This window comes from Pimephales promelas, chromosome 4, assembly GCF_988280905.1.
Source record: "Pimephales promelas chromosome 4, fPimPro1.hap1.1, whole genome shotgun sequence".
Taxonomy (NCBI): domain Eukaryota; kingdom Metazoa; phylum Chordata; class Actinopteri; order Cypriniformes; family Leuciscidae; genus Pimephales; species Pimephales promelas.
Window position 1 is genome coordinate 30,646,543 of NC_142772.1, and position 24,219 is coordinate 30,670,761.

Sequence of the window (24,219 nt, forward strand, 5' to 3'; positions counted from 1 at the left end):
ACCGTTACAGTTTGTACAAATAGATTTTGAAAGGTCTTCAGACAAATTAGCTTTCGGAACAAAAGCGCACCCTTAAAGCACCCCAACCCAGACTGTGATTATATTCATGTGATTTGTGTTTTGGAAACATAATCACCTTTCTGAAATGTTTAGAGTCTCTTGTGATCTTTACAGATGTGCCATATTGACATTTAAGATAATGCTTGAATCAGTTGCATTATCCATTTGTAACTAGCAGGTGTGTATGTGTGTATATATATATATATATAGCTCTTCACAGTGTTTGTTATGGTTCGTTAGGGGAACATAGGGTTAAATTCAACAGCCCTTTAGTTACAACTGAGTAACTCTAACTAATAGTGTTTTGTATTCACTTAAAATCTAGACTCATCAAGATGAGTGTGTTTAAGTTCCTGGGCCAATGTTCACTACCACGAATACGAATACGAATCCTTTATTGTCACATCACTAACAACACATGTGCCGTAATGAGTGAAATTTTACATACAGTGCAGAATACAGTTAACATAAAGATAGTATACAATCACAATTAACATATGAGCAATATACAAATGACCATGTAGAATATGCAGTGTAGCTTAATATAACCAGTAGCAGAGAAAACATACTTTTGCAGTTATTTCCAACAGTATAATATTATATTATAATATGTAATATATACTCATATGTACAGTATATAAGTTAGAATTACAAATATATAGATAAAATGTAATATAAATAATATGTAATATAATATAATACAATAGAAATACAATATAATATCAATGATCTTGTCATCAGCATTTTTAATGTTTGAACTCATTTTTTTGTGCATTTGGGATTTCCAGTTTGAGGAAACTCTATTGCGTCAGAGGAGTTTATCAGGAGGATGAGTGTTAGGAGCATGCTTCTCATGTGACAGACAGTCAATATAAACAAACAAAATATAACTATGACTAATCTTACTAGTGACATTTCAGAGCAGTTACAGGAAAGACGTTTTTCTTGGAATTATTTATTTCATATACGTTTTCTGTTTCTTTTTCTTTAAAAATAAAATTAGGAGGTGTAACATTTTTCTTTAATCTATTTGTGTATTCACTTTCTTTTTGGCTTTAATTTGTACTTTGCTTTAATAACAGTAGGATAATTCATCTGCGCTAGAGACTTAAAACTCCCTGTAAATAAGATTAAATAATTTTGATTGATCCTCACATGCATATTGATATAAAAATTTGGATTGAACAGTATATTGATACGTACATTGTTGTAAAAACACAAAACAAAACACAAAACAAACAACTATATATATATATATTTTAGCTCTGTTGAAGTGAGATTGGATAATATGCCCATTCCATCATGGAACATTAACTAATTTCTTGAACAGTGAGAAGGGATAAAGATTTAAAGAATGTCTGTAGTGCACATGGGCCCCTTACATAACACGAGTGATTGTTTGCGGTAAATTGCACAGCTGAATTAGCGTTCATTTCATTGCTATGGCGTGTCAGCTTCAATTAAAGACAGCGCTCTTTAGCAACATTCTTTCTCCTCTCAGGGAAAGGAAAGTAATATAGCAATATATCTCACAAGCATTATTCCATTTTGAATTTATTGAAAAAACCTGGACATTTTCATATTGGATATGAATATGTTTATATAATCCTTTAAATTGATTGGATCCCATTCCCATGGGATTGTTGTACAAAGTGAATCTTTCTAAAACTGTTTATCTCAGCAAACTTCCATTTCACCAACAAAGCAATTCAAAAACAACAGCAATCCTTTATCTTTAACAAATAACTGGTCCAGTTTCTGCAACTTCTTGCAAAATATATAAGTGATGTACTTGCTGAAATTGTAAACAGTGTGATTTTTGCGAGGGAAATGTTTTCATCACACTTCTCTTTGAACAGTGGTTCAACTACTCGCGTCAATATGAGCAAAGCAATTATAGACATCTGTTCAATCAGTTACTGTGTGTGTGTGTGTGTGTGTTGTGTTTTACAAACACACCAGTCCGGTTTAGAGTCCCCTCTTTAGTTTGTATGTCTACACCCAGTAACTTGCCCTCAGCTCCACTGAACAAGAACAAAGAAAATATTCCCACACCTATAAAAGGCATTATGCACTTGATTCTTTGTATCGTGAACCTCCTGAATTTTCATTCAAATGAAGATTGCTTATTGTGAGTCCATGGTGGAAATCATTCTGAATTTGTGTTTGTTGTGATAACCTGATGAGCAGGTTTTGACTCAGATTTTCACATCTTACATTTATATATTTATCACACGCACACATGCTAGTATGAGGGCCAGCTTGGATTAAATAAGTGAATTTGTGTATTTTACTCTTCAAATCATCCAACAGGCTGATTAGACTCCTCCATATATCGTGTTTAGCCCTTGGGCCATGTCTTCCTTTATATATTGCAGAAACCATGTGCAAAGTGCTTAACATACCAGGTGTTTATGACCAGATGTGGCCACACAGAGATTAGCTGTCTGTTTGAACTTCAAGCGATGTCCGCCAGGCCAGGGTATTGTGGTCTATTATTTCTTAGACCAGTGGTTATCAACCAGGGGTTCGGAGTCCACTAGGGGGCCTCAGGATGACATTTAAATTATTTCAATTAATAATTTATTAACATATTCTAACTTTAATCTAAATTAAAATGCTAAAAATAATAAGAACTTGAAACTGAAAAGTATATACATTTTATTTTTCCTCAAATTATTTTTTTATTGAAGAACATATCTATCTGCAATAGAGAACATGATTTATGAAATCACACAATTAATTGTGGATCTGAGTGCTAATTCAAATACAGTATTTCAGGACTTTAAATCTAATCTGCCAATTGGGTTGCTAATTTATAATAATTGGTCCCCAAAATTAGGCTACGTTTGACAAAACCTCTATCTAGGAGTATCTAGAGATGCCAGGAATTCATAGGTAAAGTAATGTTTTTATTTTTATTTTTTATTATAGAATTGCAAAAGGCTTTATTTTAGATCTAGGTTTAACATGTAGTAACTAAAAAAAATTCTCATGCATACAAATAATTGAAATTTGTCTGTGATAATATACGGTGTATTCTTCAATTAAAAACTCTATTTATTGGGGGGTCTCAACTGTACAGGGTTTTGGGATGCGGTCAAACTAGTGTATTGAAAAAGAAATGATACTATACAATGGGCTAAATCTGATTGTAGAATGAAAGAGAATTTGGTCAGCATCACTGAAAAGCATGAAATGCGCTCTTTACAAATCGCAGTATCATGCACACACATACTACAACTATTTTAATGCTTGAACTCCAACATGATTTCCAAGTCTGATCACTAATCGTTCTCTGTCTCTTTCAGATCTCCTTCCCAGGGAAACACCTCTACATGTGGCCATACGTTTGGGGTTCCCGCACCTCAGTCACTTCCTCCTCCAGGAGTCTGAAGGTCAGAGGATGGTTTTCATAGCCGACGACGAAGGGCAGAGTCCCCTCACACTGGCTCAGAAGCATGGAGACCCCGTGCTCATCAGCGCTCTAACAGAGTGAGTCACTCCGTCCAGCTTGAGTCGACCAGTGGTGGAATGTAACGAAGTACAAATACTTCGTTACTTTACTTAAGTACATTTTTCACGTATCTTTACTTTACTTAAGTACAATAAATAGTGCATACTTTTTACTTTTACTTCGTTACATTTTGCAGCAATTATTATACTTTCTACTCCACTACATTTCTACAACTTCTGTTACATTTTCGTTACATTTTCTGATCAGTTTTTCCCCTGCCAAAACGTAATCTGACCGTCCGTTCGTTGCACGTTTGTCTCACCAGTGACGTTTGGTTGCCATAGATACAGTATATCAACCCGGTCACACTAAATGCGTCTCACACGCAGTGTGTTTATCATGCAACTCATACGCGAAAATTTGTTTTTACGTGCATAGGAAACATACCGTGTCCGTGTGTAATATATGTTTGGTTTGGTTAGGATTATGGCAAGCCAAGAGGTTCAGAATTACACCATAAATGAATCGCGTTTACTGCCAAACATATTAACATATAGTAAGGATAAGCATGATATTGCCTAATTGCAAGCTTGTTTCAGAAATGGTGACATTTTTTTCCATCATTATTGAACATCATTATAGGAGTAGGCTATTAGGTTGAATGAGTTAGAATTAAATGTTTTATTAATCATTAGAAAATAGACATTAAGATAATAAATTGTTATGCAAGTACTTTTACTTTTAATACTTAAAGTACATTTAAAATAAAGTACTTTTTACTTAAGTATGGTTGTCATTGTGTTACTTCTACTTTTACTAAAGTAAATATTTATCTGGGTATTTGTACTTTTACTTAAGTACTGAGATTCAGTACTTCCTCCACCACTGAGCTTGACACAATATACTATAATTAGATTGCATCTTAAAAAGATCCATTAATCACTGATGTGTCACCTCAGTCATTGATCCAGTGTACAGTGTGGGCTGAGTTTCATGTGTCCTGTGACTGTGTTGTGATCAGTCCCTCGAGCAGTGCATGGAGGCCAGTGTGGATGTGTCAGATATGGACTGACGGCTCTCACCAGCTCCGTATCTGTCCCGTCACCAAATCTCTAAGCCTGACTGTCAAACACGGCACACAGATAGATGCACTAAGCAGCATCCAGCTGTTCAGAGAGAAGAGCAGAGAGCCGGATACACTCGCACGGGTGAGTCTGCATTTCCATATGTACACAGATTTCAAGGAAAATCTCTTATTTTGCTTCCTGTCTTTTCTTGTGGAGCTATCTAAAGAATGTGGAAAGCTCATGGTTATTGTTTGTAAAGGATAAACACACAAGCAACATACAGGATCAGATGACTATTTTAACTAATATTTGGGGATTATTTTCAGGTTATAAAAACTGCTTGGATAAACCTGAACAGTCTGGTTTCAGTTTGATTTTCACTGTTAATTGTGATCTCTAAAATCCTTGGACATTTTTGATAACTTCCCAATAAGAGTGTAAAGAGACAGAAAAATGGTTTTCACCAAGTTTAACAATAAGCATTTCTGAGTATTTTCTGATTTTGCCTTTGAAGAGTTTGTTACCAGTTAAAATTAAACTGTTTTTATTGAGGCATTAAAAAAAGTGCAAAAATGATAGCTGTTTTTGAACAAGTTTCACAAACACTCCCCCAATTTGCCAGTCATTCATGACTAGCACAGACTTATTAGCCCCTGCTGGTAAATGCTGTAACTACACCATCTGAAGCCCAACATCATCTTTCTCTATTGCCTGTTATTCCAAAGAATTTCGAATTAGCCGTCAAGGGCAAATAGGCCCTTATTTTCAGCTGTCGCCCGTCTCTCTACCCTCCATTTTTCATCGGCCGTCTAGAAATAAACTGCTAACGGCAGGTTACAGGAGAATGATGTGTGAAAGAGTTTTATGAGCTTATAAAGGACTCAAGTCATAACTTTGGAAACTTTTATTACAGTTTACAGTATCATTTACAGGTGATTTGAGCAGCAGACTGGTATTTCTCATAAAACAACTGCAGGCAGGCACAGCGAGATAACCAGAGAGATTACAAGTGCTGTAAATCATGTGCCTGTGATGTTTCTCTAAACTGTGTAATTGTACATTGTTTAAAAAGTAAATGTACAGTACAGTTTGAAGTTGTTGTTTTTTGTTTTAGAAAAAAGCTGCTTTTATTTAGTTAAAAATAGAGTAATAAAATAACCGTTTTGTTTTATAATATATTTAAAATTTTAAATTATTCCTGTTATGGCAAAGCAGAATTTTCAGCATCATTACTCCAGTCTTCAGTGTCACATGATCCTTCAGAAATCATTGTGATATACTGATTTAATGCTCAAGAAACATTCCTTCTTATTATCAGTGTTGAAAATAGTTCTGCTGCTTAATATTTTTTGTGGAAACTGTGATACGTTTTAATTGATTTAAATTAGAAACACTATGCTATTGTAACATTATAAATGTCTCTACTGTCACTTTTGATCATTTAATGCGGTTCTTAATAAAAGTATTCGTTTCTTTAAAAAAAATCTTAAAATCTTTCTGACCCCAAACTTTTGAATGATAATGTACAACCAGTCAGAACAAGATGTTTAAATTGCTTTTTTGCTTTTTTTGGATTTCCATCTAAAACAAGTTCAGATCGTAATTTCATACGTGTATCAACCCATAACAAAATGTGAATGTATGGCCAGGCTTGAAGTGTTACAGCTAATTCTTTTCCATTATGTGAATTATTAACAGTGCTTTTTAATCAGAAATCTACATTTTCTTCTTGATCCAAACCTTCATTCCAAATATGATTCTGTATCAACCCTGACACACATGTTCCAGGTGGTGCGACTGAGCGACTCATCTGAGGGGAGTGTGCACACCTCTGATGTATGTGATGCAGGTAAGCCAGAGCTCATTTCAATGCTTTTTACCCAAATTCACAAACTCTCTGTCGGTCAACATTTTTGCTCTTGTTAGCAATAATAAACTCAATCCAACTATTAAGCTAAAATGTTACAGTTTAAGATTTCAAATGATATTTGTGGGTTTCTGGAAATGAGATATAAGCTGTGTGGTGAGAATTCAAACTCCACAGGATTACAGTTGGCAATAATGTTCATATTATTATTTTTAACTTTATTTTACTCATCCTGTCTTGGGTTTATTTTATGACTAGTTTCTATATTTTGCTCTCGCCAAGATCTTATCACGTTTCATCCTGCTGATGTGATAAATTTTTCTCTCTTCTGGCTTTCACTCATCCTCAATCCTCCTTCTGTTATTCCACTTTTTCTTTTTCTGTTTGTCTCTTGTTCCTTTCCCTCTTCTTGACCCCAGTTCTCTCCACAGCCGTCTGTCTCTCTCTCTCTCTCTCTCTCTCTCTCTCTCTCTCTCTCTCTCTCTCTCTCTCTCTCTCTCTCTCTCTGTCTTACTGTTTGTCACTGTGAGTTAGGTCTGGCAGGGTTGTTGGAGTACATTGGGTGAATTTGGCTCAGTCAGGAGGACATTGTGGTAGAATGTGGGATGAAGAGCACACATACACTAATACACACACACACACACACACACACAGAGCAGTCTTTGTGAGGGACCTCCGGCTGGTTTCCCAAACATGTCCAGTATGAGGAGACAGATTCCTTCTGGGTGGGCTGAGAGACAGAGACACTATATGTTTGGGAGGGGTAAGACCGGACAAACGAGAGAAATAATCTGCCTACAGTTGGACTAATAATGAAGAAGAAATGGCATGATGTAAATGGCAGTGCTATGAAGAGATTGCCAGCTTGTGTTGACAGCAGGAGCCTCATCAGATTTAGTCTCTGTGACCCTTTGACCTTAATGTGAAGACATGTCCTGTCACTGCTCAACATGGTGATGGGTGTCACCATGATGAAAATCAATTTTTATGTTGTTTTTGTTTTTTCTGCTCCTCAGATCTGAACAGTCAGCTGAGAATTGAGGACCAAAACCTGGTGGATAGTGTGAGTGGAGTTCAATTCCTGGAATCAGAAACACAATAATGGATCACTTAGTCTTTAGACCTGCCACATGTGCTCTTGTGGGGGTTTTCTGTTTGCTAATACCCGTGTTCTTATTTTGTCTCTGTTTTTTGTACTTCAAAACAGTTGAATTCTGGTGTGTGTGTTTGTTTTTGTTATTGTGTTTTTCAGGTCTTTGAAGAACAGCTTGTTCTCTGTATAGATGAAGAGGATGAAGATCTAAACTCGGGTACACATATGCATCCATTCATTTCATGTGTTTCATTACAAATAAATGCCTTTCTAATTTGGCCTTTCTATTCATCAAAGAATGCATCATGGTTTCCACACAAATATTAATCAGTAGCCTATATTTTTCAACATTGATCACAAGAAATGTTTCTTGAGCAGCAAATCAGCATATTAGATTGATTTCTGAAAAAAAGATATAACTAATAATAGTTGTCTATGTTTTAATGCATTTTTGATTACATATGCAGCGTTGGTGAGCATAATAGACTTTTTTTTAAAACACCAACCCCAAACTTACCACTTCAAACTTGTAAAGTCAGTGTTTTGTTGCAGTAAAAAAAGAATTATTTAGTATTTTATAACCATTTATGGGCATGGAATCTAAGAACACTCCACAGTACCTGCAACTCAAATAGACCATTTCACAAGATGTAAACAACACTGGTCCAGAAGCACTTCCTGTTTCAGTTTTTTAACACTACATAAAAGCTGGGATAAAATACAACCAACAGAACATTTAAAACTGAATCAAAAAGTTAAACAAACATCTTTAAGATGTTTTCTTTACATGTGAAATAAAGAAAACAGCTACAAACTGAAACAGGAAGTGCTTCTGGACCAGTCTTGTTTACATCTTGTGAAATGGTCTATAGTGTTTCACACCGAAGGATGGTTACAATTGGTGTTAGCGTGTTGCTAAGCTAACAGTGTGATACTCTAATAAACATAAAAAAATATATAGCAAACACAAATATTGGGTACAATAACTTATTTCAATGTCATTATTTATAATTTGACTATCTCATAGTTCCATCTTGGGTTTAATTTCTCACTGTGCTTGTTGCAATGAGTTATGGTGCATTAGAATGCTGCCTTAGATGTTGGCCGACAGGAGTTTACAGTATAGCAGGCAGCATACAGGCCTTCTGCTGTATCTTGTTTCTGTAAGGAGCTTACTAGGTTTTGAAGAGAGCATTTAAGAAATTTAAGTGTTCTTATATGGGGAAAGGTGGATGCATGTGTCAATATTAACAAGGAACTGTGATGTTGTCGACTGTCTTTGCTTTATTTTGTGTACATGCATGCATGAGGAGGATTATTGAATACGTAGAAGTCATTAATTTTCTTATTGGATTGATTTTAACCTAATTCACATCAGCGTTTTGTTTGGCTAAAGTTTATTTGGCACCATCGGCTTGGCTAAAGAACTAGAAAGTGTTTAATTTAAGAGGATTCTTTGAGGTTAGTTAGAGCAATATCATGTTCATTCAAAACAGACGTCTTGTGTTTTTAATCATACTCTCAGTGTATTACAAGTACAATTACAAAGAAGCAGGCACTGGCAACTGAACATACTCATTTTCTATCTAAATGAAATAGTGCAGGCCTTCTGTTCAGTGTTCATGATTAGTTTGTCGTTGTTGCTCATGGGAAAAAAAGTGTCCTTTGGATTTCAGGCGCTGCTTTTGCTCTTATGGAACTGCTGTCCTTGGTATAAAATTGCTATCTATTTTTTTGTCTTTTAGAGGAACAAAGGGAGATTTATTGCTCAGCAAGGAGGACAGAGGATGGGGCTCTTTTCTTTTAAAACAGCATTGGCCCCTTCATCCAAACCACCCTCTCACACACACACACACACACACACACACAAACACATGCACATTCACAGTTTCTACTGTAAAGTGGAGGAAGGAATGTTAACAAGCTTCGATTTTTAAACTTGCACAAAAAGCTGACATTTTAAAACGATGCTTTAAAATTCAGCCTATGCCACAGAATGCGTTCTTCATTCTAATAGAGATGCTCTCACGGATTTCTCCCGGTTACCCTCATGTAGCAAAATGATACCCAAACAGGCCTATGTGTACCTCGGGGGTTACTTTTGTAGGTTATATGAGTCTTTGGACAGATTTGGATTTTGTTTGGTTAAGCCTAGAAAAAGCCTCAAACTTCTGAAAAGTAGTATAGGGTCTTACTCATGATAATGGATCTAGGAATATTTATTAATTTATTCAATCATAAAATGAAGTCACATGCACATTATGCAAACTATTTTCATAATCTTTTTACTGAACTATTATTCCTCCATTTCTTGTTTTAAACACAAACTCAGTCTCTCACGCAGACGGTTAGCCACTAAAAACTCCGGAGGCAGAGGGAGGAGAGAGTTGGGGTTGGAGCCCAGATTTCACGAGAGACTAAAACGGTCATTCTCCACAGAAAATAGAAGGCCGACTGGAAGCAAACTGTTTTGGAGGGCACTATTTAAACTGAATGGACAATGCTGCTGTCATAGAAATGAAGGAATAAGAACACGGACGAAAGGATATAAGAAAAAGGGAATTAAGTCTGACATTTTTATTTACTCACCTTTACCTATCTGGATATCTATCTTCTTAAGGAGGATTTTTTAAAGAACTGCACACATACATAATTACTTAGTTGCAGTGCACTCATTGTATCATGTAGAAATCTAAACTTATGACATGAAAGTCCTTGTTGGATTTTAAGACATTTGGTGGGTTGAATAAGTCTGCTATTTGGATTACTGGAACACATGTTCCCGCTGAAGGACGGACACATACAGACACTGAGTGGTTCTCTAGCAGAGACTGAATGTCCACCACATGCAGAGAGAAATACATCTCGAGTCTCGACTCAGGCTCACACACAGCTGGCTGTAATACTGCATTTTCAAAGTTCCTCGCTGGTGGTGACGTGGTATTTTAACTACGTGGTATATTGGCTTTCATGTGTGGTGTTGAGTATTTTAGTGGGGTTGATTTTGTGAGTTGAATTGAGTCTGTTGCGTCGAGTTTGTGCTGCAAAATTAGATGCGATATGTTTGTAAACTTGGGATTTGAAGGATTGAGTTTGTGGGATTTGAGGTTGATTTGGTCTGTGTGGGTTTAGTTTTTTCAGTGTGGATCAGTTTAATTTCAATATTTTATTATATAAATTATTATTTTTATTATTTATAATTATAAGTCTGATTTTGTTTTAATAACTTGAGTTTTTGGAAGCAATCATCTCAGCATTAGGAGTGTTGATTTTTCCAGGAACAGAGATAAAGAGAGCTAACAGATTTCCAGGCAAAATTTTCAGATGTAAAAGTTTGACAAGCTCCCAGAATTGATTAAGTCAATTTATTTGTACAGCTATTTATACATTTAAGAACATGGTCTGGATTAGATTGTGGGCCACTATGGGATTGCTATTGAAGTTAATGAATGTGTGTTGCAACTCAGTTTGGCCCATCCTTGTAGTGTTTTTGAGGCGATATATGACTCATTCCTGCCTCTTAAGTTGCATTAAAAAAGGTTGTTTTGTATCATGAATTTATGAAAAATAATTACGCTGATTTTTGTTTCACAGTGTAATTGCAATTTGCTATTTTATGTGTTTAAAATACTGAGGGGAGGACCGGGACCTCATGGGATTTTATTAGCGTGTATGGTTAATGATTCCTAAACCTTGGCTGACCTTCCAGATTCCTACGGACACCTTGGTTTGAAAATCCCTCTGTCGTGCTCCCCCAGGTCCAGTTTGATTCCTGACTCTGCCTGTAACAAAACTAGTGGGAGTATAGAGTGTCGAGACAAAGCCCACCTTCTCCGACACACACACACAAACACACACAGACTCATCTCCTCAAGGCTTATCTGTGGAATCTGCATTTTTTGGAAAGGTGTTCTCTTCTCAAACTCCTGGGTAACTTCTTTGGTGATTTTACTGTTATGTGTTTCGCAAAACGGGGCAGTTGAGGAAAATTAAAAACATGGACTCTGACTCAGACTCTCCATTTAACTACTCATGGCCATCCTTCCCAAAGATGAGAATCCGGAGACGGACATCAAAAGCAGGTAACTAGAGAGTAAGGGGGAGATAGAGAGATACCCGGTCTGTACGAATGTGTGCAACAAAGACACACATATACAATGCATGAAGAGAGCAAACATACACAACCTAAAAGTCTTTGTTTGTCTCTCATGACTGAGTTTGTGTGTTTTTGTCTAAGTGATTCAATTGTTTTTGGTCTATGGTGCAGTACAAGCTTAAATCAGCCATGAGTCAGCTCAAATAGCTGGTACAGCTTTGAGCGATGAGATGTTTTTGATGGGGCATTACAGTGGTCATTCCACTGGTGTTGGTCTTTCCTTTCCCCCCATTATAATATTTATGGTCATCCTGTGTAGTCAAAGGTATTATCTGAAAAGGTTAAAGGAAAAACTTCACTGCCAGTCATTATGACAAAATTAAGTGAGTCATCGGGATTTATCATTTGAAAGCAACACTGCTTCATTCAGTATTTTATAAATGCAGTAGCAGTACATCTGTTTTTGAGTTGATGGGGATTCAGCACACATGAGAACTGTTACTGTGTTCTCTGCAGTTGTGTGATTCACCAAGTAAGCTAGATGAGTAGTGTGTGTGTGTGTGTGTCTGTGTGTCTGTGAGTGCATCGAGAGGAATGAAATTGAGTTGACGTCAGTTATCTGGTTTTTCCGTTGTTGTTGGAATGCCTTCACATGCATCCTTCATGACAGGGTGCCCCTCCAAGTTATTGGAATCTCACTTTTGCTTAAACATATTGTACACACAGTTGATTACATGCCAACATATACACATCTTTCCCCTGAAATGTAATCTTGGTGTGCTTGTTTGACAATGTCGGTGGAAGATTTTGTCATTTAAATGGATTTACTTGTGTAAGTTTGTTGTTTTGGCACACACCTGTAAAGATCATTTCTAATGTGCGTGAAAAAAGACTAAATGTCTGTTTCTTCTATTTTCTTCACACACTGCACCACTTTGTCTGCATTGGGACCACAGATTCTGTGTGTGTGCCCAGAAAAATATTTATTATTCACATTTAGGATGTTTTAATGGAAAGTTATTATTTATTTAAGCAAATAGCAGATTTGCTTAAGCAATTGCTATTTTTTTATGCGTTTGAATAAAAGTGCCAGTTAAATAATTAAATGTAAATATAGATCAGGCTGTTTGATAACTATCAAAACTTTCTGGTCAATACGATTTTTTTGTGTTTCTGGAAAGAAATCTCGAATGCTAACCAAGGCTGCATTTATTTGACCAAAAATACATTAAAAACTATATATTTTTTAAATACTATAAACATTTTACAATGGTCTATTTTAATATATGATTTGAGGATGATGATGATGACCTGATTTGCTGCTCAAGAAACATTTATTATTGTTAGTGTTGACAATAATTGAGCTACATAATATTGTCATTATTATTATTTCAGGATTATTTGATTTGAATAAAAAGTACAAAAGAACAGCATGTCTGTGAAATAGAAAACTTTTGCAATATTTAAATGTCTTTACTGTCACTTTTAATCAATTCGATGCATCCTTGCTGAATAAAAGTACTAATTTCTAAAAAAAAAAAAAAAATCAAACCCCAAACTTCTGAATCGTAGTGTAGGACTGTAATGAGAAATTTAAAGAAATTAAAGTGCACAGGGAAATATAGAGTTAACTGAGTGAAAGGAAAGTAAATACCTCCTTAAAAAATGAAACATAAATTTTAACTGCTTTAAAGAAACCATGCTGTTTCTTTTGCCGTCTTGGCATTTTAATATTGTCAAAACACATGTGCACACAATTTTCCAGAGAACAGAACATAAGCAGAAGCATGTGAAGTGACAGCTGTTATTGTTTTTATTAGCTAACTTTTTAATATCATTGACACTGCATTTCCATCCAGTTGTATTGACACACATGCTTCAGTTTGACTGTGGTATTTTTTATTTTATTTATTTTTTTGACAGAGAAGCTGTGTTCTTCTCCTGGTTCCTGCCCTCCGTTTCCCCTTCACTCCTCAGGCGCTGCTTCCGTCAGGCTCACGGCCATGCTCAGAGGCTCCACTAAGGTCAGACGTCACACATATCGCTGCTCCTACAGATCAGATCGTTCAGTATGCCAGATCTACAGACACTCCAAATCCCATTTCCTCCTTTCATCTTTTGATTAATCTCTGTGAAAGTCTTGGTTAAAGTCTTGCATAGTGTAGCCAGAACTACTGTATAGACGCAACTCTTTTACTTCCACAAAAGTATTAAAGGGATAGTTCACCCAAAAATGAAAATTCTGTCATCATTTGCTTACATGGATGATTTTATTTGGATGATATATGTTTCTAAAAAAAATACAATGAAAGTCATTTGATGGTTTGGAATCTTTTTGACTTTCACTGTATGGGAAAAAAGAAAGTAAGTCGTACTGTAAATTATGACAGAATTCATTTTTTACTACTCTTTTAAATTAGTAATTTGCCATTGTCCTGTTTCATTAAAATATATTTGTTTTCTCTTCTAATGTAGGACAATGACCTCAATATGAAGTACAATGTTACAGGTGTCACAGAGGACAGTTCTGGGACAGATAGTGGTGTGTGGCGAATGTCAGATTCAGGGGTCTTATCACCAGGGACAATAGATATGCCTCCAGCTATTAAAGATGATGACGGGCAGAAGGGAAGGCATCTTGGCTCTCGTTCTTTCTCTCCCACCTCTCCAGCGGGACTAATGCTGGATAGATTCATGCGTGCCACACGACCTGCTGAACTGACCTATAACAGTTCAAGCTCACCAACAGAGTCATGTGACCTAAGGTAAGCATACTGGAGGAGTTCAAAAATTTGACACTTTACCTACTCTATACACTATACTGTAAAATTCTGTTGTCTGTAAGATTTTTTTTTTTTTAATGTTTTTGAAAGAAGACTTCAATGTTTACCAAGACTGCATTTATTTGATCAATAATACAGTAAAAAAAAAACAGTCTTTTGTAACATTACAAATGTTTTTGCTGTCACTTTTGATGAATTTTATGCATACTTGCTGAATACATTTTTTTTTATTCAAATTTGAATTTAATTTCATTAAAATAAAAGAAGAAAATTATTGATATCTAATGATTTAAAAAAAATATATATATATTTTATTGTGATGTCGCCCAGCTCTATGGCAAACTGAGAAGTTACCTTGCCCTGTTTGCAATTGCCCAATAAAGCAGGAATGTAGTTTTTATGCACCAGAATAATAGTCCAGAAGTCCAAGAATAATAATATGTTTCCATTATTTGAAAACTTTGGGCTTGCCGTGAGAAATAAGAGTATCTGTGCCAAACTCAAAATGTATGAATTGTTCATAATGTGCAAGTGATGCTAGTCTTACTCAAAGTGGTTGTTGAGAATTTTTAGAAGTCCAATCCTCTCTCTAAGCCCGAGTCTGGTGGCCTTGGAAATGGACAGCGAGGAGGATGATGATGATGACATTTTAATGAAGAAGCCCCTCCCCCAGCCACAGCCTGAACTCAAAAACAGCGCAGATGAGCAGATTGTGTTTAGTGCCACCCCTGTTCTTACCTGCACGCGTTCTCACTCTGCCTCCTCTGCCTGTAACCCCACTCCTGCAAAGGTACCATAGCTATTTTCACTTACATACAGTGAGATGGACAGACAATGCATGATGATCATTACATTTTTGAGCACTGAGATCAGCTCTGTGCAAACTGAATGAAAATATCATTTCTTTTCTCAGGATATTGAGCAGGGCATCCGTCTGCGTTCATATTCCTACACCTCCCCTAAAATCAGCCTGCTGCCTCCACGATTCAGTAGGGATGCCCACCCTCCACCCACCAACCTCAACCAGGGTCAGATCCTCTAACATCTCACCTTCCACCTCTCACATATTAGCTCCCACTTGACATGCATTTTTTTTACAGGGTTAGCTTGTCTTAGGGACAGATGACAGGAAGTCAAGTCAAATATGAAGAAAAAAAAATCTGGATGCATGGGTAGATTTTATAGATTTGGTTATACTGATATATTTCTATCACATATAGAATTTGAAGTCATGAAAGCATAATGTGTTTCTTCCCTTTGCTGGAAGTGACTGTCATTATATCTCTTGTATTTCCTGTCTAGCCTGTTTTAAGTATGATGAGCTTTTAAGGGATGATGGGATTTGTAACTCATTTAAAATATTATTTTCTTGGTTTTTATTTTTTATAGCAAGATATATAGAACTTGTTTGATCCTGCAAGTGTAAGCGGTGCGTATTTATCTCAGCACCACAGCATTCACAAATCCAAATCCAGCTGGTTTAAGTGGTTTATAGCTACACTTCAGGGTTTGTATTCTGTTATTTTTAGATTAAGTACCAATTGGATGTAAATGTCTTCAAAGTAAATTATACTTCATGATGATCAAGTTGGTAATTTTTCGGAATTGCACACACTCCTGATAACATTTACAAATTTAGTTAAAAGCAATACTCAATCCAGCAATCCACAGTCAGTCACGCTTCTGCTTCGATTGTGATCTGCTTACATATGCAGTGTGAAACAGGCCTACTTTCTTAATGTTTTTTTTATATACAGTATTTAGTTTTGATCTCCTTGGATCAATAATTTTATCTCTTTAAAATGGAGTAACAATATACAGCTTGTTTCTAATGGCCTCAGATGATCTGCATTCATTAACGTCCACTGAGTCAGAGATTCTCCAAGTAATTACCAGCTTCTGTACAAGTTAATTCCCCTGAATGTCATTTGATGGCATCATCGAGCCTGTTTGTATTACATTAATCTAAGCCAATTTAGCAGATTATTGTAGGAAATTTCAGATTTTTCCTTTCTGAATATGCCTCTCTGGTTCTAAAATCTGTAAAAAAAAATTATGGAAACCAAAATAATAGCTGAATGTACTGTAATAGCATTTACACTAGCTAGAAGCATGTTTGGTAGTAACTAACAAAACTGTAGTGAACAGACACACACTACTAACAAATATGCTCAAAACCGAGTTAGCTGGTCTGACAGCTTTTTTGACCATCATCCCTGCTGAAAAAACAAAACAAAACAAAAACAACGATTTAAGATTGTAACTTTTTTGTAGAACATGGTAGCTGGTATAAACGGTTTGTAAGCTGCTAAACCATCTTTAAACAGAAATCCATCTGCTACCAGCTTAAGATAGTCAGGTTGGTTTTTGGAACATTGTGGTGGGTCGTCCAACCAAAGATGAGCATGGAACCGCTAATGTTCAGCTTAGACCCGCTAGAAACCACTTAACCCTTTCCGAAACATTTAGCTGCCAGCTTAAAGGTATTGTTCACCCAAAAAAAAAAAATGTTTGGCTGGTAATTTATTCAAGCTCAGGCCGTCCAAGATGTAGGTGACTCTTTTCTTCAGTAGAACAGTAAAAAGTTCAAAATTTTAAGTTCAAAGTTTTATTTGCCATTTGTATAGCACAAAGAAAATTGCACTCATACAAAGGAATTGTACAGCATCACACTTAGAGTCAAAAAAATATATAGGGTATCACCATATTTATATGAATTCGCCATTAGTCTCACTGCTGCTGGATGTACGTTGTAAAAGCGTGTTTTGTGTGTGATGATACTGTCCGCTCTTGTGTGGCTCAGGCTGTAGGATTTGTATCTGGGCTCAATAGTGAGTGAGCTGGATGGTGAATGTCAGTATGGATTGAGCTTTCCTCTTAGTGTACAGTGCGTTCATGGATGGGAGCTTAGTCCCAATGATTCTCTCTGCAGTCTTTATAACTCTTTGAAGAGACTTCTTCTCTGCCTGTGTTGCATTTCCAAACCACACGATGATGCCATATGTCAAGACACTCTCTATGGCCTCATTTACACTGCATGGTTCAAGTGACCCAAATCGTTTTTTTTCCCCTCATGTGGCACAGATCGGATATAACCGGTGAACGTGTAAGCAGGAAAAAAACGCATGGATTCCGATTTTCTCAGATCATATGTGGTAATAAATCGGATATGAATCGGATAAGTGCATTTGCGTGTGCCATGTAAGCAGACAAATCGGATATTCCCCAGTAAATGCAAGACGTACTTCATTAAAAAAGTGCGCGATTATAGGTGCGATTAGAGACAAAGGATACACACAGTGGAGCAATGTGGAGGTTTCATGTCTTTTGAGTGTTTGGGGCGAAGAGTGCAGGCAAAAATGCAGGGTTGTTAATGTTATAGAAATAAATCTGTATTTGAAGACATTTCACGAGATATGGGGAGGCACGTTTGTAAGCGCCCATGGCTACAGTGCCAAGGGCTCTCCTCCGTACGAGACCAATGTTTTGCTGACTTTTCAAAATATTGTGGAAAGAAGAACTCTGGATAATTTTATTCGCATCTGCATCCATTACATTCTGTGCTGTTTTACTCCCTTTTCCAGGTCAGAACGTCTACATTTGGTAGTTTCAGCTTTAAAAGATTATGTAAGCGGGTCGTCAAAAAAAAAAAATCGGATATAGTCATAAAAATCGGATTTGGGCATCAAGACCTGCAGTGTAAATGCAGCCTATGAGTCCTCTATAGGCATGAGTAAGAGTGCCCATCCCAAGCCCAGCCTTCTTTAAAAGCCGGATAAAATAAAGCTGTTTTTGAGCTTTCTTCACTGTGGTAACAGTGTTTGTAGTCCAGCTCAAGTTAGATGTTAAATGCAAGCCAAGGAATTTGTGGCTGTCGGCCCTCTCTACCACAGTACCCTTGATGGTAAGAGGCTGCAGAGGAGGGGTTTTCTTCCTGAAGTCTATGACGAGCTCTCTGGTCTCGTCTACATTGAGGATCAGGTCATTTTCCTCTCCATAGACAATGATGTCATTGATCAGCTCCCTCTACCCTGTCTCATCTCCAATGAGGCCCAAGATAGTCTTGTCATGTGCATATTTGATGACGAGTGAGCTGTCCTGAGTGGAGACGCAGTCATGTGTGTACAGTGTATAGAGCTTTGGGCTGAGGCAACAGCCTTGTGGGGTGCCTGTGCTAACTGTAAGATTTTCTGATGTAATTCCTCCCATCTTTACCACTACCTGCGGTCTGTTCAGAAGAAAGTTCAAAATCCAATAACAGGTAAGGCTGGCAGTCCGAGGTCTGTTAACTTTGCAATGACTTCAGCAGGGCGGGTGGTATTAAAGTCGGAGCTATAGTCTAGAAATAGGATCCTGACATGTTTTGTCATAGTCCAGATGTTGAAGTTTGTGGTGTAAAACAAAGGCTACTGCATCGTCCACTGATCTGTTCGGGCGCTAGGCAAACTGTACTGGATCTACAGTGTCTTGGATGAAAGAATTAATGTGAGTTAGGACCAGCTTTTCAAGGCACTTCGTATAGCAACTGGTGTTCATTCAGGGTTGAAGTGTCAGGTTTCTTAGGTATCACAGTGCAGGACTTCAACAGAAGTGGAACTACCGCCTATGACAGGGACTGGTTAAAAATGTCTGTGTACACTCCTGCTAATTGCTTAGCACAAGCCTTCAGGACTATGAGTGATCCTCTTTGTTTCCAAACTCATAAGCCTCACGTCTTTCCTTGATCTTTTTCCGTACGTTAGCATTAAACTTTTAACGCTTTTGGTTTGGAAAAACATGGACAGTACGTACTGTAACACATAAGGAGGTGCACCAGCTGATATAGTCACTCACAGTTTCTGTGTTATCATGAATATTGTCTGTGGCCTCCTTGAAGATGCTCATATCTGTATTTAGCTTTGTCTGCATATTTTTTTAATCTCAAAGTGACTGCACCCATCGACTTCCATTATGAATCACAAAGGACCACGGTTTTAGCTAAAAATCTTCTTTACTGTTCTACTAAAGAAAAAAAATAATTTACATCTTGGATGGCCTGAGGGTAAGTCAATTAACAGCAAATTTTCATTTTGGGGTGGGCTATCGCTTTAAGTTGGATTTTCAAGTAGGGATGGGCATGTTTGAACGTTTGGTTTTTGAGACACAGCAAAAATGTGCTGCTATTTGATATTACCATGAACTGAGGATGAAATCAACAGTTTTTGGCCGTTTCAGCCATAACATTTCATAACCCTTCCATTCAAAACCAGCACACTCTTTATGTGTAGATTAGTGGCGGGCTGTAGTGAGTGTCATGTCCGCTGTGTCCTCTAGATGGTGCCCTCCCCAGTAGCAGTGGCAGCAGGTCTCTCCTACACGCCCTGTCTCTGTCTAAATCTCTGTCTCTGCTCAACCCTGTTAGTAAGTACAGCCTCGCCTGCTCGTCTTCCAGTTACGCCTGCTCGCCACACGCCACTACTAACATAGCACAACACTTCTGCTGCTGAAAGCGCTCTGTGTCTTTGTGTGGGAGAAAGTGAACAACTGAAAAAAAAGTGTGTAATGTGTCTGGGTCAGTGTTTATTTATATTAAGTATGATAGTATTTATTCATATTTTAATTTGCTTAGATTTTTTTTTTTTTCATTTTAGTTGTAGTAATTTTATTTGTTTTTTGTATTAGTTTAAAAATATATATTTCTATTTAACTTTCATTTTTTGTTGAAGTAAATTTAGTGCCTCATCTTATACTCAAACAAAAACTTATTTTAGTTCATTTACTTTACAAGATTTACTTTTTTTTTTTTTGCTTTATTTCAGAAAATTATACTTAATAGTTTTTAGTTATCAATAATTACAGTTCTGTGTGTGTGTGTGTGTGTGTGTGTGTGTGTGTGTGTGTGTGTGTGTGTGTGTTCGTGAGCTTTCCACAGCTTTATTGGCTTTGTTCACTGGTGGTGGGAGCCTAATGGCAGTGCGTCCGTCTGCCTTCACCCTCAAGGGGTTTCATCATTATTTAATAAGATGTTGCTGGAAGGGAAGGATGATGTCATCAATCTTCAGTTCAGATGAATGTGTTTATAGAATCAGAGGAGAGGAGGAAAGTTCTTAAAGATGGAATGTAAATGATAGAACCAGTATATTTACATCCATATTTTCTTTTCCACAGAACATCGAGCCTGCAGCACATCAGAGCAGCCTCAAGAGAAAAGGTAACGCAGACCTCTAACCATCTGTCATCTGCCCTGATTCCTCTATTAGGTATTAATCACTAATCAGAGAATAAAACAGGGTTGAGCAGAGCTCTCCAGTGTCCCTGACTACAAGGTTGCCAGGAGACAGAGTGTTTCCTGTTGATTTGAAGGTTGTTGCGCCTGTTTCAGGTGTAAACCTTTTAGAGTTGTTTTTATTTAAATGAGTACAAAAAGATGCATGTAGTTGGTGAGTGAGGTACACTTTCTGGATTAAGAGCCCCTTGTCTGTGGTGTTGGATCTTATATAGAATGATCATCCATATCTGTTAGCTTATTTCCATGTGGTATTGTAAATTCCCTATGTCTTTCTCACTATTCTTTTTTACAGAAAAGCACAATAGTGCCCTCCAGGGGCAGTATGTGTCTGTGCATACATTAAAATGGAAATGCATGTATATGCTGTGTATAAAGACTCAAAGTGCTGTACTGTACCTCTATAGGGAGTTAATGTTTCGTAGGCGCGCTCAGTCAGCTGATGATGACACCAGTGCAGAGTTGCCCGACTCCCTCCAACACCTCACGCTCTCCGAATTCCTCAAAGAGTATGTCAATACAGAGACCCCTAGCTACTAAACACCAAGTGCACTCTTGGCATGATCCTTTTAATAACCTAACTAGAACGCACAATCACCTACTGGCATGGAATCACGTCTAATGCTTATTAACGTTTGTGAGATGACTCTAAATGATGCTGTCACTTCACTGTGTCGACCCTATAATATGCAATAACACTCCTTGTTTGTGAACCTAACCGTTGTCCTCGTCTCACAACTCACCTCCCACCGAGCAAAAGATTTCTAATCAGGAATGTGTGAAATGCATAGAATGTCCGCACTGCTCAGGTGGTATGTCTTTTTTTTTGGCACAGAGGGTGATGACTAATTATTAATTTTCCTGTAGCCTGGAAAATAATGAATGACTGAAAGAAATGCATTAATGAAACTACCTAGCAGCTACATCATGGTCTGAAAAGTAAAATCTGTGTTGACATTAAAACGCCCACTGTACAGGCATGTGTCTGTGATTTTAATGCACGCCATGTGAATAATGTGTGTTCCAGGATTGAGGAGGAGGAATGGGACAAATATATCATCCCTTCCAAATCAGAGTCAGAAAAATACAAAGTCAGCCGCACTTTCAGCTTCATAAAGAGCCGAATGTATAGTACCCGCAACAAGAGCAAGGTAAACATACATGCATGTACAGTACCTTCGATTCAAAAGCATGTTGTCAGTAAGATTTGAATAAGAAATTAATACGTTTAATCAGCAGTGACTGGAAAGATATAAAAAATACAATTTTGAACTTTCGATTTATCAAATGGTATTTTAAAAAACAAGCATTATAGTTTCCACAAAAAGATTAAGCAAAACAACTGTTTTCTACATTGATAAGAAATATTTCTTAAAATATTCAAGTAGAACAGTGATTTTAAATTGTAATAATATTTCACAATATTACTCTGTTTCACTGTATTTAAAAAACAAAACAAAAACAAGGACAGTTCATTTTTTATATCTTGCATATTTCCATCCTATATATTTACATATTACAATATGTATAATTTAGAATAAACATTAGTCATCTAAAAACATATTTTGACCTATAATGGTAAAGGTCACAGAGAAATATAAATATTTATCATCAATCAATATTTAAAGGTCACAGAGAAATATAAATATTTATCACCAATCAATATTATGGTACTTTTTTTAAACCATTACCATCTGTTCAAATCTTGAACTGTTTTCAACAATATTACTTCATACAATGTAGTTTTTGTTTGTAAACTGAACTATTTCAGCCTGGTTTTTGCACACAATGGTCCTTTACTAGCCATTGAGGAAGGATGATAAGAGAAGGGGGCAAATACTGATTGTTAAGCCCAAAAACAACCATAGGAGTCCCTTTTAATCATTAATCTTCCGTTTGGCTGTAACTGTTTTACCAGCGGCAAACTCTCCCATGGCCTTTTTTTGCCACACAAGCATGTCAGTCACACTTAAACTAACTTCGAAAGCAGAAATAGTGTAGAGATGAGTTTAATGTGCAGTCATCATGGCAGATGGTGATGAGGACTGTGAGTGATCTGATGGCTTTCCATTGGTTTTTTAAGGGGAAAGGAAAAGAGAGAGAAACCAAAGACAAACAGGTCAATGGACACCAGTTCACAGCAGGATCTGTCCTGGGGTCGACACTTTGTGAGATCTGCAGCAAGCCAGCTTCTGGGAAAGAGGTCTTCCACTGCGCATGTGAGTTCATTTAAGTAGAAACTAATATTTTAAATAATCAAACTGCCATTTTTTTATTTCATCTTGAAATATTTTATATTGGGTTTCTGGTAACGTGGAGGTTTGTATTGAATCATTCTATCTTGAAAAATATCTTGGAAATCTGCCAGTTGATTCAGTAGATGTTTTTTGTTTGTTTGTTTAAATATTGTTTGTTCATTTGCTCTTTCATCCTAGACTGTGCAGTGAGTGTCCATAAGGGCTGTAAGGACTCATCGACGCCATGCCTGAAGGTGGACTGTGCTTGTGTTTGTGCTAATAGATTGCCTAAGTTTAATATTTAAACCATGATACACATTTGCCTGTTTGGTCAAACACAAAGTGCAGAATCTGTAATGAACCCCATTATTACAATACAGAACACTGGCTATCAGTGTAACATAAGAAGAAATAATGTGAAGTTTAAAAAAAAAAGTGTATTATTAATTTATAAATGTGTATTAACTTTCGTTTACAGAAGCCTCAAGACAAATATTCTGTGATGACAGTAAAAAGCAGGACAGCCTCCCTCCCTCAAAGTAAGTTTTACCAGCTTTATAAAGCGAAAGCTTATAATATCACCCCCACTATCAACTTATTTAACGCCAAAGTTGTTTTTCATGCATTTATACTTCTGTCTTGATTTTGTCACATTTAGATTTTATTGTGCGTGAAAGTTCCTCGTCCTCTCAGATACCCACCTCTGCCTCTCTTCCTGTGATGACATCACGAGACTCTACTCCTCTTCCTTGCCCTCTGTCCAGAAGCGTGCCTGCAGTCACAGAAAGGTCCCACACTCTTACTGTGTAGTAATATTCAACCAAAAACTAGCTTAATAAATGAATCATGAAGTTTAATGTCTTAAATACTACAATTTTAAAATATTATTAAAATATCAACATGTTAAAATGTGAGTTTTGTCCAAATATACCTGCCACATTCTAATTTCAGACATAATATTTAAGTGAATTGACTAATTTTACTTTTATCATTCTATTTCCTTAAATATTAAATGTCTGGATTAGCCAAGACATCACAAGTGCCCAAAGTGTGTATTTGTTGAAATAAGTGAGAGTGTTTAAGGCTCCTTGTAGTCATTTATGAAATGTTCCATCAGGCTTAGTGAGAGCCCAGAAGCAGACAGTGACTCCACCCCGTGGCGGAACTACATCCAATCAGAGGAGCTCCTCCAAACAATGGAGTCCTCAACATCCACTGATTCATCTCTCATTGAAGGTAAAACAGCTGGACATTTGATGAAATAACTGGTGAAATATGTCATGTTCCTACTCAG

The 24,219-nt window shown here is 36.8% G+C and overlaps 1 protein-coding gene across 6 annotated transcripts in view; it reads left to right on the forward strand.

Annotated features, from left to right (window-relative positions):
- arhgef28a (Rho guanine nucleotide exchange factor 28a) overlaps positions 1-24,219 on the forward strand; it is an 87,219-nt gene that overhangs the window by 26,803 nt on the left and 36,197 nt on the right. Inside the window, exons 5-22 of one of the 6 annotated variants that reach the window (XM_039649991.2) lie at positions 3,372-3,555; positions 4,539-4,725; positions 6,373-6,433; positions 7,468-7,514; positions 7,704-7,761; positions 13,564-13,664; positions 14,116-14,405; positions 14,997-15,213; positions 15,337-15,451; positions 19,737-19,823; positions 20,571-20,613; positions 21,096-21,197; positions 21,716-21,839; positions 22,772-22,907; positions 23,124-23,179; positions 23,404-23,464; positions 23,584-23,713; positions 24,043-24,161. In XM_039649991.2, the coding sequence (XP_039505925.2) occupies positions 3,372-3,555; positions 4,539-4,725; positions 6,373-6,433; positions 7,468-7,514; positions 7,704-7,761; positions 13,564-13,664; positions 14,116-14,405; positions 14,997-15,213; positions 15,337-15,451; positions 19,737-19,823; positions 20,571-20,613; positions 21,096-21,197; positions 21,716-21,839; positions 22,772-22,907; positions 23,124-23,179; positions 23,404-23,464; positions 23,584-23,713; positions 24,043-24,161 (2,118 nt within the window). Of the gene's footprint in view, positions 1-3,371; positions 3,556-4,538; positions 4,726-6,372; positions 6,434-7,467; positions 7,515-7,703; positions 7,762-11,118; positions 11,627-13,563; positions 13,665-14,115; positions 14,406-14,996; positions 15,214-15,336; positions 15,452-19,736; positions 19,824-20,570; positions 20,614-21,095; positions 21,198-21,715; positions 21,840-22,771; positions 22,908-23,123; positions 23,180-23,403; positions 23,465-23,583; positions 23,714-24,042; positions 24,162-24,219 lie in introns of those variants that run through there. The other 5 variants (XM_039649992.2, XM_039649994.2, XM_039649993.2 and 2 more) reach the window with 5 other exon arrangements.